General features: G+C 34.1%; 2 protein-coding genes across 10 annotated transcripts in view; one reads left to right on the forward strand and one right to left on the reverse strand.

Annotated features, from left to right (window-relative positions):
- LOC115883641 (disks large 1 tumor suppressor protein) overlaps positions 1-16,135 on the forward strand; it is a 1,010,644-nt gene that overhangs the window by 730,111 nt on the left and 264,398 nt on the right. The gene's annotated exons all lie outside the window — the stretch shown is intronic.
- On the reverse strand, positions 6,852-14,437 carry LOC115883649 (larval cuticle protein A2B-like). Its single transcript, XM_030902037.1, has 3 exons — positions 14,341-14,437; positions 11,966-12,236; positions 6,852-7,156 (listed from the first exon to the last, which is right to left on the reverse strand). The coding sequence occupies exons 1-3, from the start codon at positions 14,350-14,352 to the stop codon at positions 6,885-6,887; spliced, it is 555 nt and encodes a 184-aa protein (XP_030757897.1). The 5' UTR covers positions 14,353-14,437; the 3' UTR covers positions 6,852-6,884.

Raw genomic sequence — 16,135 nt, forward strand, 5'->3', positions numbered from 1 at the left:
CAAAAAAGTCCTGTTAATGGCCATCGTTGTTTTTCCACTAACCCCTTTATTTTATTTGAATTTTTGTAAATTATTAGTTTATATCATAATATTGATTTAGTATACCATAACGCACTAGGGGAATTATTAGAAACCAACCCAAAATTTCAAATACAATACAAACTGTTTATCCCGAAATTGCATCGAAACAACAAACTTATGTTATTCCATTGTGCAGTACGTATTTACGCCGTCAATTTACCCAACTATAACATTACATTGTTCGCGTTGTTTTGTTACAGCATCGCGTAAACAACTTACTTATGTCATTTCGAACATAAACTAATAAATAGGTTTCATTTCGGCTGAAGCATGGTTGAAGCGCTTTGATTTGATGTGCGGAATTAGGACAGCGAACGTACAGTTGAAATTTGATCTATGGCATATCAGTCGGTAAATAAATCGTCGAATTATTAAATTGGATAGATAGTTTCGGATTCCATAAAATCCATTAAATTAGCTAATAGCTAATTATCGGCTTTTGAAAGCATTAAACCGTAATATATTCCGGATATTGAAGGTAAAATTCTGGTTAAATGAATTCAAGATTAATAAAATAAAAATTAGGTTAGAGCTGGTATATCTTCGTTTTGCTACGCACTAGTGATATAATGAATATCCGCATTGACGATTTTTTTTTTGGTTTGTATCCCTCTTAATTAAGTAATGTATTTTGGATATTTAGCTGTTGCTTTATCTGAACTACTAGCGTGTACAAGCGACTTCATTCGCGTCGAATTAATTTGTAATGGTGATGATAAAGCAAAGCAAGAATTTCCATTAACATACAAACTGGATAAAATTTTCTCACAATTTTGTCAGCATGAGAAAAAACAATATGGCGATATTATTATATAACTTGGTAATATTTGAGGGGTAGTTTCATCTCGTTGGAATTTGACTTTCGAAAAATCCGTTTGCCAAAAATAAGCTTTTTACGTCAAGCAGTTTAAGCAGAATCGTGGTTAAGAAATTACCCAACTTTTTGGAACACCCATATGATTTTAAAAAATTTCAAAATATGTAAAAAACCCAAGTAAATTATGCTTATCCAAGCATTTTCCCGAAAGACTAACTGTTTTTTAAATAACAAATATTGTAATATCTGAGGGGCTTTTTTTCACCCTTTTGGAATTCGGAGATTTACAAAACCCTCCTTGAATGATCCTCCAAAAACCTCGACACCCTATAGTCAATCCGTTTGCCAAAAATCAGCTTTAAACGTCATCCAGTTTAAGCAGAATCGTGATTACTCAATGGTCATATTTTATGAAATCACCCTGTATTTATTTATAAAAATCTTAAAATATGTCTACAAAGAAAATAAAGCATAAATGTTAACAAAGTTTTTGAAAAACTCACCGGTTTTTAAATAAATTATTTTTAATAGATTTCGGGATAGTTTCATTTTGAATTCAGAGTTCTCGGAAAACGACCACTATCGAACCTCTACACAATTAAAGTCAATTTTTACCAAAAATCAGCTAGCTTGCATTTAAAAAATTCAAGCTATAGGGAAAATTACAACAACTCGTTAATAAATAAACAAATTAAGTATCACGAGAGCGCTTTAAGCAGGATCGTGATTAATCAATGACCAGAATTTTAAGAAACACCCTGTATACATTGGGTAAAAAGGTCAACTGCGACAAATCTGCTATATCCCCTTCCACGTCTTTAAGCGTTTTGTGCAAACTTCTCGGTTTTTTCATAAAAATATTGGCATATTTGAGGGGTGGTTTCACTCTCTTTGTTCTAGTACATTATAAACGCATTGTCTCTTACATCGAAATCTCGACCGAGAATCAACCTGTATGCCAACATTGAGCTTCTTACGTTGAGTGGTTTGAGCAGGATCGTGATTAATCAGTATGTCAGTCACTTAAAGCTTTTATATATTAGTATAGATTACTGATTAATGTGGTTTTAAAGCAAGGGGAGTTTATCCAGAGTACCCACTCTCACTATTCGCTGGAATTTTTTTTTAAGATTTAGAATTTATGTTTTGTTTTTTGTTATTTTGTTAAGAATGGTTAAGGTGCCCATTCACATGCAGTTAGCCGGCAGTCAAGGACTGTCGATTTGCACATCGTCAGTTAAAATTTCTTAAACAGATTACTGAGTCTACTGTATTCCATTGATCTTTATACTGCGATTGTTGATTTTGAATTTTTGTATTTTAAGGAAACTGTATTTATTTTATTCTATATTCTTCAATCTCAATATTGGAAGCTGAACAAGGCTGGACACAATTAAGGGATGCGATTCATAAAACCAATTTAAAAGCATTTTACTGGATAAGTCGAACAAAAAGAAACAACCAGAGTTGTATTTTTTAAATGGAAATCAACTGCATATACAGGCTTTGTTGGGTAAAAAAGCATACAGAGCATATCAAGCCGTCAAATAAATCCACATAATTGCAGTATTAATGGTAGACAACTCTTAAAGCAGCCAACAACACGCTTCGAAGAGAAGTTTGCGCCAATTGAAAGGATAACTGGTGGTCACAAAAGCGAATCAGATTCAAGAGTACGCCACGCATCACGATTATCGTAAATTCTTCGAGGCTGTAAAAAATAAAGTATTATACCACTTCTTACCTATTCCTTCCAATCATCGTAGAAAATGGCGAACTTCTAAAAGGAAGAACAAATTAGAAATACGCTGGAATAAGAACATTACAGCCATATCCTTAACCAAGAAAACAAATGGGGTAATATGGAAGCATTAAATATTATACCTCAGTATAAACAGCCTCGATGTATTAGACATCCCAATAAAAGAACAAGAATTTAAGACCTCCATAAAACAGTATACCATTAAAAACATACCATCAGTATTTGTGACGAAATCCCGGCGGAAATCTACTAAGTGTGCAAGTAAACTACTTATTTGTGTTCGTTAATCTCTTTGATTCGTAAATAAATGTGGATTTGTACCTCAGAAATCAATATAATGATAAGTTATGAAAATGAACGTTTCTTAAGAACAAAATAAGTGCATTGTAAAAAATTACCGGGGAATTTCGCTGTTACTTATTACCAAAATTCTTGCACAAAATAATGAAATATTTAAACAGTTTTTTTTTTATTTTTAATCAAATAAACGAACTATATCGACAATATTAGTATCTGTACTCTTTAAAAATTTGTTACATCTTTAAAAAAGCAGCAGTCTAAACTTTATGTTGCATTCATCGATCTAATAAAGCAGTTCGACTCTGTGAAGAGAAATGCGCTTTGGGCAATTATGGAAAAGTTCGGAGTACCCAACAAATTTCTTACAGTGTGTAAAAGCCTCTCATAACAACAACAAGTCAAGAGTGTCACAAGTCATTGATGTTTAAAGCGACCCATTCCTAACAAATACAGGAGTTAGGCAGGGATGTAAGGTAGTCTCCTATTTTTATTATTGCAGCGCTCTCCATTATCAGTGGACAGCAAACTGCAGAGAGAGGATTTAGTATTAGATACAGATATGACGGCGGTCTGTTCAGCCTTAAAAAAGACTCAGGGCATAAACACGTACAAAATTTAAAATAGAACTTCAATACGGCTCTAGTTGCAAACACGGTACAACAATTACAAGAAATGTTGAACACATATACCTGGGCATAAAAATCTGGGCCTTAAGCTGAACATCGGCAAAACTAAAATCATGTGCACTCCCCTGAAGATCACAACAATAAAACAATCGGAGAGTGAACTATTCATGTGGCGGATCCCTGCCCTACCTTGGCAGTTTGATTTCGGAAAAGGCTGTGTATTAGACTCTGAAATTCAACAGGATTAGTGGCAGCCTCAAGATTATTCTGGACAGCAAAAGACAGGAAAGAGGAATCATGTTTGAGTATAAAAATAAACTTGGGGTATACCGAGCAATTATAATCCCCTCAGGGCAATAATACGTATAAAATGCCTTACCGAACTTCATGAACGCATTGAATGAGTTGCAACAGAAACACCTCAGACAACTGTCAAGAGTCCGGTGGTTCCATTATGTCTCAAACGCATCAGTCAACAGTCCTTGAAAAAGCTAACTGCGAGAGCGCTGAAGTCATGATTACTATAATCCCGCTTAAGAAGGGCTGGCCACGTATGCAGGATGCAAGAAAACCGCCTATCGAAATATCTTCTTTACGGTGAGCTTGTAGAGGGTAAGAGGAAACCGGATGGACAAATAAAAAGATACAAGGATATTTTCCATGAAAACCTAAAGGGGATAAGTATATAGAATCAGTGGGAGGAAGCAGAGCACAATAGAATGCTATGGAGAAGAATTGTAAACTCGGTTAAGAGGTCTTACTCTGTCAAAAAGTAAAGAGGCAACAAAGCAATGAGATTTTTGAATGTCCGGAGTGCGGTAGGCAGATAACATCACGTATCGGGCTTTTCAGTCACAGAAAAGCTCATGAAAGAAAACGCCTTGCGTGACCATTTTCTTTATGTGTGTCGAATACTCGTCAGCGAGTAACGGCTGTATGTATGTATTTATTTTATATTATTGTGTAGTGTGTGTTAATGTCTTGTCCATATATAGTCCAAACCATAAAAACAAGTGGAGAGTGTCACCATCGTGGATCACTGAGCGATCCCTGTCCTTCTGAACAAATATAGTTAGCCATAGTGTTGCACAAGAGTCTTGAAAAAGTCTTGCAAGACCAAGACTCTTGCAAGAAATTCAAGACAAGACTTTCAAAATTTCTTGCCTTGAATTTCAAGACAAGACAAGACTTTAATATGCAAGAAATTTCAAGAGTCTTGCAAGATTTCTTAAATTCAAGATTTCTTGAAAGTTAGATATGATACATTTTTTAAGAGATAATTAGGTCTTTGCGCAAGTTATGCCAGGTTTATACAACATTTACATAGTCGTAATCACAATCATAGTCATCATAAAAGTTAATCTATCCATTTCTTATAAACCTGTTGACATCTACCATGAACTTAGCCTTTAATTATGTAACCCAACTTCCCTGATATAAAAATTATGAATATGAAAATGTTCTATAAACGCACATTAAAACTGCGTTGTGATTATGACGATGATTAAGACTGTGATTATGATTACGACTTATGCAAATGTTGTATAAACCCGGCATTAATATTGACCAGTGTTCATTTTTTTTATCATAGCCAGTGTTTTAGAGTTAATAATGAAATAAAATAAAGTCGAGGCAACAAACCGTATATTGGTAGTTGGTATTATACACAAAATTATATTGGTATAATGGTATTATAAAAAAACTAGCGGTAGTTGAAACTAATGGTGGGTTCGTGGAGCACGCTATTTGCACTATTTGGTACTACTTTTCATGCACGAAATTGCTCCGCGAACAAAAAGTAGTATCAAATAGCGCAAATAGTACACTCTAGCATGACCTTTCCGTACACCCTGTGTCCAAACTTTTCCAACCAATCTTCCATAATAAAAAAATAAAATAAATACCGTAAAATAAAAGTAACAAATCCTGTTTCGTCAAACGGGCGAGTTGACGTAGTTCGTTTGCGGTCCGTTAAGATTTTTTTTGCTAAAATTGCATCGTTGTTGTTCATTTTTCCGTATTACATTTTGTATACGACGCTTTCTATAAAATAAAATATAGAAATATTATTACCTTTTTGTTAGAATGTAAAATTTTTCAAGACAAGAAATTTCAAGAGTCTTGCAAGACAAGACAAGACTTTGCCATTCAAGAAATCTGCAAGACAAGACTTTAAAAATATCTTGTCTTGAATTTTGAGGCAAGACAAGAAATTGATTTTCAAGACTTTCTCAAGACAAGAATTCTTGTCTTGTGCAACACTAGTTAGGCAGGGATATGTCTTAGCTCCTCTCCTATTCAATTATATTATAGTGGACAGCAAACTGCAGGAAAGAGGAATGGGTGTTAGATATAGGTATAACCGGGGCCTGTTCAGCATAAAAGACTCAGGGCAATAATACGTATAAAATTCATCACAGAACTTCAATACGCTAATGGCTACGCAGAAACACCTCAGACAACTGTTAAGGATCAAATGGTACCACCATGTCTCAAAGGCATCAGTCATCGGTCCTTAAAAAAGCAAGCTGCGAGAGCGCTGAAGTCATGATTACTATAATACCGCTTAAGATGGGCTGGCCACGTATGCAGGATACAAGAAAACCGCCTACCGAAATCTCTTCTTTACGGTGAGCTTGTAGAGGGTAAGAGGAAACCGGATGGACAAATAAAAAGATACAAGGATATTTTCCATGAAAACATAAAGGGGATAAGTATGCAGAATCAGTGGGAGGAAGCAGGGCACAATAGAATGCTATGGAGAAGAATTGTAAACTCGGTTAAGAGGTCTTACTCGGTCAAAAAGTAAAGAGGCAACAAAATAATGAGATTTTTGAATTTCCTTAGTGCGGAAGAGAGGTAACATCACGTATTGGGCTTTTGAGTCACAGAACAGCTCATGAAAGAAAACGCCTTACGTAACCATCTTCTGATGCGTGTCGAATACTCGTCAGCGAGTAATATGGCAGTATAATGGCAGTTAATATCTTGTCCATATAGACAGACTATTATATTTAGTGTTGTTGATTGTACCCATGCTATAGGGATAAGCTACTTAATTACTTCTGACAAAAGAACCTTTTAACTTTAGAAAATAGCCTTGATAAACACGGAAATACATGTCGAAACGTCGGCAATGTTGTTGCAAAAAGTTTTTTAGGGGTTTATTTTCTAATCATAAACCTACGAACGCCACATTTCAATTATATATTATAAAATAATAAAAGACACTAATTTTCAAAAACAAAATACTCTATTATGAAACATTAATATATTTTCTAAAACAAAACAAAAGCATTTATACAAAATAAGTGTATGGAGCGGCAGGGGCAATCAATGGTGCGGCTACTGCTCTGGCTACCACTGGAGCTGGCTGGGCTATCAACGGAGCGCTTCTGGCGATCAAAGGAGCGGGCTGAGCTACCAAAGGAGCGGCTTGGCCTACTACAGGGGCAGCTACAACTTTACTGGCAACTACCGGTGTGGCGGCTACAGCCAAGGGAGCTTTGCGTACCACAGCGTTGAATCCATTGACTGGATCAGCAGTGTAGTCAACAATACGACGAGTACCTAATAACAAAAGGAAGTTATAACTTGACTTATATTAACAACACCATAACTATGTTTGTTACACAGTAAATTAAGATTATGCTAAAACCTGTTTTAGTCCACTAAAGCACTTATTTGGCAATAGGGTGCTTAAAGAGGACTTAAATTGTACCTATTTGTTTCTGTAATTTTGATAATATTAGCAACAGTTCGCTGTTCTAACTGTTTGAAAAAGCTTATAATGTTTATAAAAAAAGTATGTTTTAAATTCTGTAATAATATTAAAACAAAAAATCATTCTTTTCCATTTTAAAAACAAGGAAGAACATTTTGCTAACTTTTTAACAAGCATTTTTTTGTCGGGGCCCTTTTTGGCTTAAAAATGTATGTCAAAATATAATTAACTCTTCATAAGTAATAAATGTACTGAAAATAAATATTCCTAAAAAGGGACAGCCTCCAATCCATTACTTTTTTTTGCTGTTTGAGGATGTGCTTGTACCTAACAATGAAATGTTGTGCTTGCTCTCAGTTAATTCTTGTTGGACTCACTGCGGCACATCTCAAAAATTAAGATAAATGGATAACAGGAAAGAAAACCTGAATGGATTTTTTTTGTAAAAGGAATCAAGCGAAGTTTACAAAATCAAAATGTGATATTTTGACTAGAACTTAAAACTAGACCTAACCAAACAATTTGTTTTTAACATATTTATATCAATCTTATTGCTTTAGATGTACCACTATACAAATGCTAAATATGCTACGAGTGTTGACGTTGACTAGGTTAGTTTATAGTTTAAATGTAGCTATTTTGAATGAAATATGATTTTCTATCAAAATCACCAGACATCTGCTTGATCAGTGAAAAATAAGAAAAAAACAACGCACATTTCATATTTTCTTTGTACTAGTCAACACTAAGCCATTGGGGAAGAGTTAGATGAATTCTCCAATCTTTAATTTACTATCACTGACTGGTAATAAAGATACACAGATACAAATAATTTCCTGATTCTCAAGTATGGGAATCTTTATGCCTATCTTGGTCCAGAGCAAGTACTGGGAATACCCAAATGTATGGCCCGTAGTGCACTAAAACTCTGGATCAAGGAAAAGCACAATGTCCACTGGAGAAACAGACAGGGGCACAGGCACAGAAAGGCTTTTATCCAAGGACCTAGCTCTAAAACCGCAAAAGAACTGCTAATGCTTAGCAGGAATAAAGTGCGGATTACAACAGGCCTCTTGACAGGACACATGGCTGTCAAGTGTTATCTGAACAAGCTCAACCTGTATCAAGGAAGTCTTTGCTGCAGACTCTGCGATAAAGATCCTGAAACAGCGGAGCACATAATAGGTCATTGCGAGGCTCTGGATCGCAAGCGACACTCTTTATTTGTGAAAGCTAGGCTAGAACCAGAGGAACTATGCTCCCATCATATCAAGTACCTGCATGAGCTAGTGCAGGGCACAAGGATAGGAGAATGGGTGCAGATATAGAAGGGGGACAAACACAATAGGCCTCACAGGTCGCAGTGTTTCCGGCAGAGGACGGCCCCTTGTTATGGAAAAAAGTATGGGAAACTAACTTTCTAAAGTAACTAATTGTTTAAGAGCCTATTACGCTGTACTGTTCTGGTCGCTCTCAGTGGTCGGGTAAAGCGGGTGTGTGGCCGAAGGAAATATATATTATATTTCAGAAATCTGCCTAAGGCTTAGCCCGATCCTGTCGTGTTAAGCCACACCCAAAATTCCAAACACACACGCTTTGATTAAGGGTTGATTAAGGTTTGCAGAGCTTCAGCATTTGCCATAAAATAGGAAGCAAGTTGTTACAAAACCATATAAATAATATATCACTGTAATCACAAAACTTCAATCTATTTACGTATTGTAACGGAATTTTAAATTACGTATTTGTTTTCGAGAAAATTTAGTCCAAACATAAGGAATGTTTTATTGATGTTTGACCATCAAAATCTTAAAAATAAAGAAGTTGTCTAAAAATGTGCTACAATACGGATATAGTATAATCCTCTATCTTTACTTTTCTTCTTCACTTGTTTAAAAATACCTAGCCAGTTTTACATAAAACGTTAAATGCCGAACGCTTATTTTGCTACCTTTTCGGACTAGTGAAATGGACTCTTAAATGAAGAAGCATTATTCCTGTTAGGGAATATTTTTAGACATACCATATCGGCAAAAGATAGTCTTGGGTCGGTATGACATGTCTAGGAGTGAAGCGCTTTGATGATCTTGTAAATCAGAGAGAGAAAAATGCGAAGTGATATTACATAACCACTTAATCCGTGGATATATTTCATGCGCTTGGGAAAATACTTGCTCTTCTTCATTCGTACAATGCATCTTGTTGTAGTGAGCGTATTGACTGTACTTTTCTTACAATCAAATAAAGACTCCATCCGTAATCTGGAATAGGAGTACTCCAACGGTCTAAGACACGCCAAAAAGTTTCTCAGAACTTACGACCGAGAAAAATCAAAAATTTTCCTTGATTTTAGTAAAAACAATCTTCGGATTGTGACGGGATTTCTAACAAGACACCGTCTCAACAACGAACACCTCAGTAGGCTGAAGCAGAGAAACAACGGCGAATACAGATTCTGTGGGAAAAATGGGGAAACACCAGAATACCTTATCACTGAGTGCGCCGAGACGACGAACGTTCGTGCCATGAACTTTGGTACGGTTGATTTCGAGGATGGAGAGCTGGCCTCTATGAAGCCGTCTTAGATACTAGCTTTTGTTAAAGCCCTGAAACTATATGATGAGTTATAACTCGTTATAACTCAAGAAAGGGGAACATACAATAGATCTGTAAGGTCGCGGTGATTAACTCCCCTCTTAAACATTCTACTTCATAAAATCTAATCTACCGGGTGTTGCATCGTCGGACGGGACATAGGAAATCCGTGTAAATTTTAGGAACATGTAAATTTTAATGGGGTCAATTATTGGCTTCCCTAATTATTTTAGAGAATAATTCTATTTAGGTTTAGTGAAGAGCACTAAAACCCACATTCAAAAGAATAACTTTAGATATTTTTGATTAGCACGTTTACGAGTTATCGCCGATTTCTTTTTAAATATTTCTCTTTTCTTATGGCCTTGTATTTACTTATGAGCACCAGTCAAGGTAAAAGATAACTGTCAAATGAAGTTGTCATTTCAGAAATTTACCTATTTAGTGCTTTATTATTATTGAAAACTCATTCCTACATCGGAAATCTTAAAGATGTATTTATAAATACAAATTAATATGAATTAAAGTAAAATAAAGTAATCAATTACAAGGTTAATTATAGTATTATTACAATATTCAATAACTTATTAATTTAGGTACTATTAAATTGTTCGAACTTTAGGATTTAAGAAGATGTTCAAATATTCCTCCATCGACTGCTAGACCTAGACAATAACCCAGGCGATCATAAAATTCTCTTCTTACATTCGCTAGTTGGTAAACTGAAATTCTATTGCATTCGGCAGAAATAGCATTTTTTAACTCGACTAGATTTGGGTATTTTTTATCCTTGTATATCCTGTTTTTTTAATGGCCCCAGAGAAAGAAATCATTTGGCGAAATATCAAGAGACCTTGCTGGCCAATTTACTGTATGATTTAGGCCAATATCGTTTCCGTTAAAACTATTGTCTAAATATTCCCGAACAGCCAGGGTACTATGTGCCGGGCAGCCATCCATTTGGTACCAAACTTCCTGATTTTCCCTAGCGGCATCATGTAAAGCAGGTAAATTATGATTTTCGAGTAGTTCCAAATAATATTCTGCTTTTAAATTTCGCGTAAGAAATAATGACCCGATAATATCGTGTCCGAATATCCCTGCCCAAACATTTACTTTCTGTGGATATTGCGTCCTTGTTTCGACAAACCTGTGTTGGTTTTCTTTGTTCCAATATCGATAATTTTGAACATTGGGTTCATTATTTAAGGTAAACGTGCATTCGTCAGTGAAACATATGTTTTTTTAAAAATTCCCTATCCGTGTTTGCTCTTTCCATCATATCAAAACAAAACGCCTGCCGCCGTATTTCGTCCCCATCTCGTAGCTCTTGGTGCTTTTCATATTTGAAGGAATAGTATTTCAAGTTTCCTTGTGCTGATCTTTCCATCGTTCTCTTCCACGTACAATAAAACGTCCAAGTCGGTATCATTTCTTATCATCTTCTCTTAGTTCCTGCATTGCTTCACATCTGCAGTTATTTATTAGGGTACCTTTGGTCTCAAATCTCTGAATAATCCTTGCGATTGAAGATTTTCCAGGTATCGGTCTATTCGGATACAGAGCAGCAAACATGTCCGACACCTTTTCCACCACCACCGACAAAGGAAATAGTTATCAAACTATTTCCTTGATATGTACCATTTAATCATCAATACTTTTTCTTCGGTAGTGTAATTCATGGCTAATATTTTCGATGTAGGTATGAGTTTTTAATAATAATAATAAAGCACTAAATAGATTAATTTCTGAAATGACAACATCATTTGACAGTTATCTTTTACCTTGACTGGTGCTCATAAGTAAATACGGGGCCATAAGAAAGGAGAAATATTTAAAAAGAAATCGGCGATAACTCGTAAACGGGCTAATCAAAAATATCTAAAGTTATTCTTTTGAATGTGGGTTTTAGTGCTCTTCAATAAACCTAAATAGAAATATTCTCTAAAATAATTAGGGAAGCCAATAATTGACCCCATTAAAATTTACATGGGATTTCCTATGTCCCGCTCGACGATGCAACACCCGGTATATAGAAGAAAGGTTGCAGCAATACTCACCATCAGGGTCTGTCAAACTGTATTGTCCTTGCACGTAGTCTCCATTCCTGCTTTCCACTTGGGCCTTACTGTCACCTGTCAGAGCGTCCTGCACGTCATAGCCGAAGGAGTACTGAGGATTGACATCGAAGGTTTCTTCGGCAATTTTGGCGGCTACAACCGGTGCGGCTACGGCTCTGGCTGCTACTACGGGAGCCGCTACGGCGGGAGCTGCTACGAGAGGAGCTACAGCGCAATTAGCGACAGCTACGAAAGCGGCGAAACAAGCAACCTAAAAAAGAAAAACATAGTATTGTATTAGAGCACGTATAGGTATACAAAATAAGTTTTGTAACTAGTATCATAGCGATGTGTTTATTAATAATATTGAATATTATATTTTTAGAAAGCTCATGAAAAATCAAATAAAATAAAAATTAATATACAGGGTACCCCATTTAAAAAATATTGGGTGTGCGCATATTTGAAGTGTAACTTCAACACTTCAACAGTTATGAAATTGAAGAAATTGAAGGATATATATTTTTTTTGAATGTATTTTATAAATTTCAAAAAAAATATAATTAATATAAAACCGTATACAATTCTAGCTTTATAATTTTATGTTTTTTTTTAATTTTATTAAAAAACGATAATTCAATCAACCGGTTCAATAGCCCTGGCAGCTGTGCCATTAAACCAAAATACTACTACATCTATACAGGGTTGTTCACCACATACGACACGGAGTATTGTAGCTAAACGATTAGATTTTTACAAATTGTAAGTTTTGAGTTCGTTGAAGGACTATTAGAGCTACAATTTAAAAATGTTTTTACAAGATACAGATTGTCCCAAATAAATAAAAAATATGAAAGTTGTATTTTTTAAATGGAACACCCTGTATACATTTTTAGTTTCTACGATTAAAATAAAGGTAAATTTGATTAAGCTTTATCACCCTTAAACCTTACCGTTTTTGAAATATTTTCAATTTTGTGAAATTGCAGTAAAAATGTTAAGGTTTCATTTCTCCAAGGGTATCAAATTTTTAATACTAAATATTTACTGAAGTTTAATTATTGATCAGTTATTGTGTTGCAATAATAAAAATAATACCACCTCATACAGAGTGTCTAAAAATTTATCTTAAATAATTTCTAGCTTTAAACGGCAATAACTTGTTTAATTTAAATAGAACACCTTGTATATTTTAGGAGAATCAGATGCACAATTTTATTGTCCATCAAATTCTATTTTACCATTTTTACCTATCCCTTCAAGTTTTCGTAGAAAATGCATTTTCTTATAATTTATACCTCATTTATCAATATACCCATGGAACATTGACATTTTAGATTGTTTTTAAAGCAACAAATATACAGGTGCTAAAAACGATAATATTACCAGCCTATTGGTATACAAAAATAAAACTATTTAAATCTTTATAAAAGAGTATACCATTAATTAAATATACCACCATTATTTCCGCCAAAATATTAATTAATTACATATTTAATTGTGTTAGTTAATAAATTATTCTAAATATATGTGGATTTGGAATCAGAAATCAATATAATAATAAGTTATGAAAATGAACGTCTCTGTTATTATAAATAAGCATCCGTCAAAAAATGAAATAAAATTTTTAAGGTGTTACTTTTGACCACACTGTCTAATACACATACAAAATTAAGTTTTTTAGTATTTGTAGCAATTATTATTAATCAACGCAAATAGTCAATTAATGTAGTTTGAATACTGGAATCATATTAATTGGTCCTCTTTTACAAACATTTAAACAATTTTTTTATTTTTAATGACATAAACGAACTATATCGACAATATTGGTATATGTACCTTTTAAAAATTTGTTACATCTTTAAAAATAATCAAAAATGTCAATATTCCATGGGTATATTGATAATTGAGGTCTAAATTATAAGAAAATGCATTTTCTACGAAAACCTGAAATGTAAAACCTAAAATAACTCCGTTATTTTGGACTTATTTGAAAATCGATAAAGAGAAAATATGGTTTTTTATCGAGATCTACCACCCCTTAAAATACTTGCATTTATTTCTGGAACACCCTGTATATAAAGCATCGGGGCGAGTATCGCATTGAGATGCCTCATTATGTAGGTACCCTTAGATTCATAAAAAAGTAGCGCCGTGGAAACCGCATTTTTGTATCTCTGCTCATAAAAGCTCAAGGTAAAGCACAAGGAAATGGGACACCGTGTAGAGTACAGTGTACTGCAGAGGGTGCGGAGAATTAAAATTAAAACTAAAATGAATTTTCATAATTTTCTATGAAACCTCATTGAACTTATACCGATTATACAGGGCAATTATGAAAGTAAATGCTTGAAATAAGCGTGTTAGAGACGTACCTTAAGGGCCATGGTGAGCAGACGTTGTACAAAACGAAAGATCGTCAAGGGACTAGGATTTAAGACACTAATGCTGGCAATGAGACGTAATTTGGTTTATATACAAGTGCGCCAAGAGTTTGGGCTTTCATAAGCCGCGGTCTACGGACGGCGCTAGAGAATACTAATGACAATTTGGAAACAATCCAGGGTCGGGCCGACCGTTGCATAAAATTACCATTTCGGCTATTTGGGATTTTGCTATTCTTCGTTCTTTAGCTGGTATGGAGAAGTTTGTATTGGTTTAGTTTTAGAACAGATTTTAAACGGACTATTTCTTTATGGTATAATAATGTCTAATACTGTATGCTTAAGGAATTCGTATAGAAATATATAGGGTGGTCCGAACTGTGTTCCGGAAACGTCGGCAGCATATTATGCAGATAAAAATAAGTAAAAAAGTTCTTATAAATGTATATCCTAAATTGCTTAGTTTCGGAAATACAGAGTGTAGAAGATTCATTTTTATCTAGATTTTTCCAAATAATTTCTAAAGTAACGTCACTATTTGGATGAAAATTGGTGTCTGGAAAGTTTTTTGACATGAGAAATTTGATTTTGATGTCAATATGACTCATATTTGTAGGGAGCCCCACTTACATGTATTTTAACTGTTTTGAAGAACAGTTTGAACTACTGAGTAAAAAAATATACATTTTCGTGATTTTTTAATTAAAAAATGTATCTAAGATATTTAGAATGGAAATAGTCAATACGTCATTATTTATTTTCAAAAAAATGATGATAAAACAGCTTCTGTTGAACTTTTGACACAAAACCATTTCAAATTTATGATTAAGTCTAATAACTCTATGTCAGGATATTTAAATTATATCAATGATGACAGGTATTGATAATTTCGATTCCAAATACCTCGAGAACCATTACTCTTAGCGATTTTAACCCAGAGACATTTTTTGCATAAAAAATGTCGTAAATGTATAGTTTTTACTCAGTAGCATTATACAGGAACGGAAGAAAATTTATTACTCTTTAAACCAGTTAAAAAATATGTAGGTGGCGCCCTCTACAAGTAGGAGTCATATTGACATAAAAAAATTATGTCAAAAAACTCCCATACACCAATTTTCATCCAAATATTAACTTACTTGAAATGAAATTTCTACACCCTATATCTCAAAAACTAAGAATTTTAGGACATACATTTATACGAACTTTTTTACTTATTTTTATCTGCAGAATATTCTACCGAAGTTTTCGGAATACAGTTCAAACCACCCTAGGAGAGTTATCTATATATTTTGATACATTTTTTCTTCTGGCTTGCTACATACAGTGTTCTGAACAAAGTTTATATCGCGGGGTTATATTATATGAAAAAACAGTGTAAATTGAAACCGCGTATATTGAAACAAAATTTTTATTACATAAACTATACAGGATGAGTGGACGAGTATTAAATAAGTGCAAATATTTTTAAGTGTGGTATATTTCTACTCCAGAAATATGTCTATGGGTTTTTCTTGTGAAAAAAAAATGATTTTTCAGATTTTTTTTCAATTTTCACTAGTAATACCACTAAAAAAATGTCCGGAAATAATTTGACCTCTAGTGGTATTCGGTAAGAAAATTCCACACCAAATTGTGTTTGAAAATCAAATAATTAAAATGTATTTTTCGATTTTTGGTCGAATTGATTAGTTAGTTACTATGACAACTAACTAAAAACTATTTCAGTTTCGAAGCTGTCAAGCGGCACGGCTTAAAAAAAATGTTTCGCTTCGGTCATGAAAGC

The sequence above is a fragment of the Sitophilus oryzae genome, unplaced genomic scaffold (genome assembly GCF_002938485.1).
Source record: "Sitophilus oryzae breed Bouriz unplaced genomic scaffold, Soryzae_2.0 scaffold_1974_pilon_pilon, whole genome shotgun sequence".
NCBI lineage: Eukaryota > Metazoa > Arthropoda > Insecta > Coleoptera > Curculionidae > Sitophilus > Sitophilus oryzae.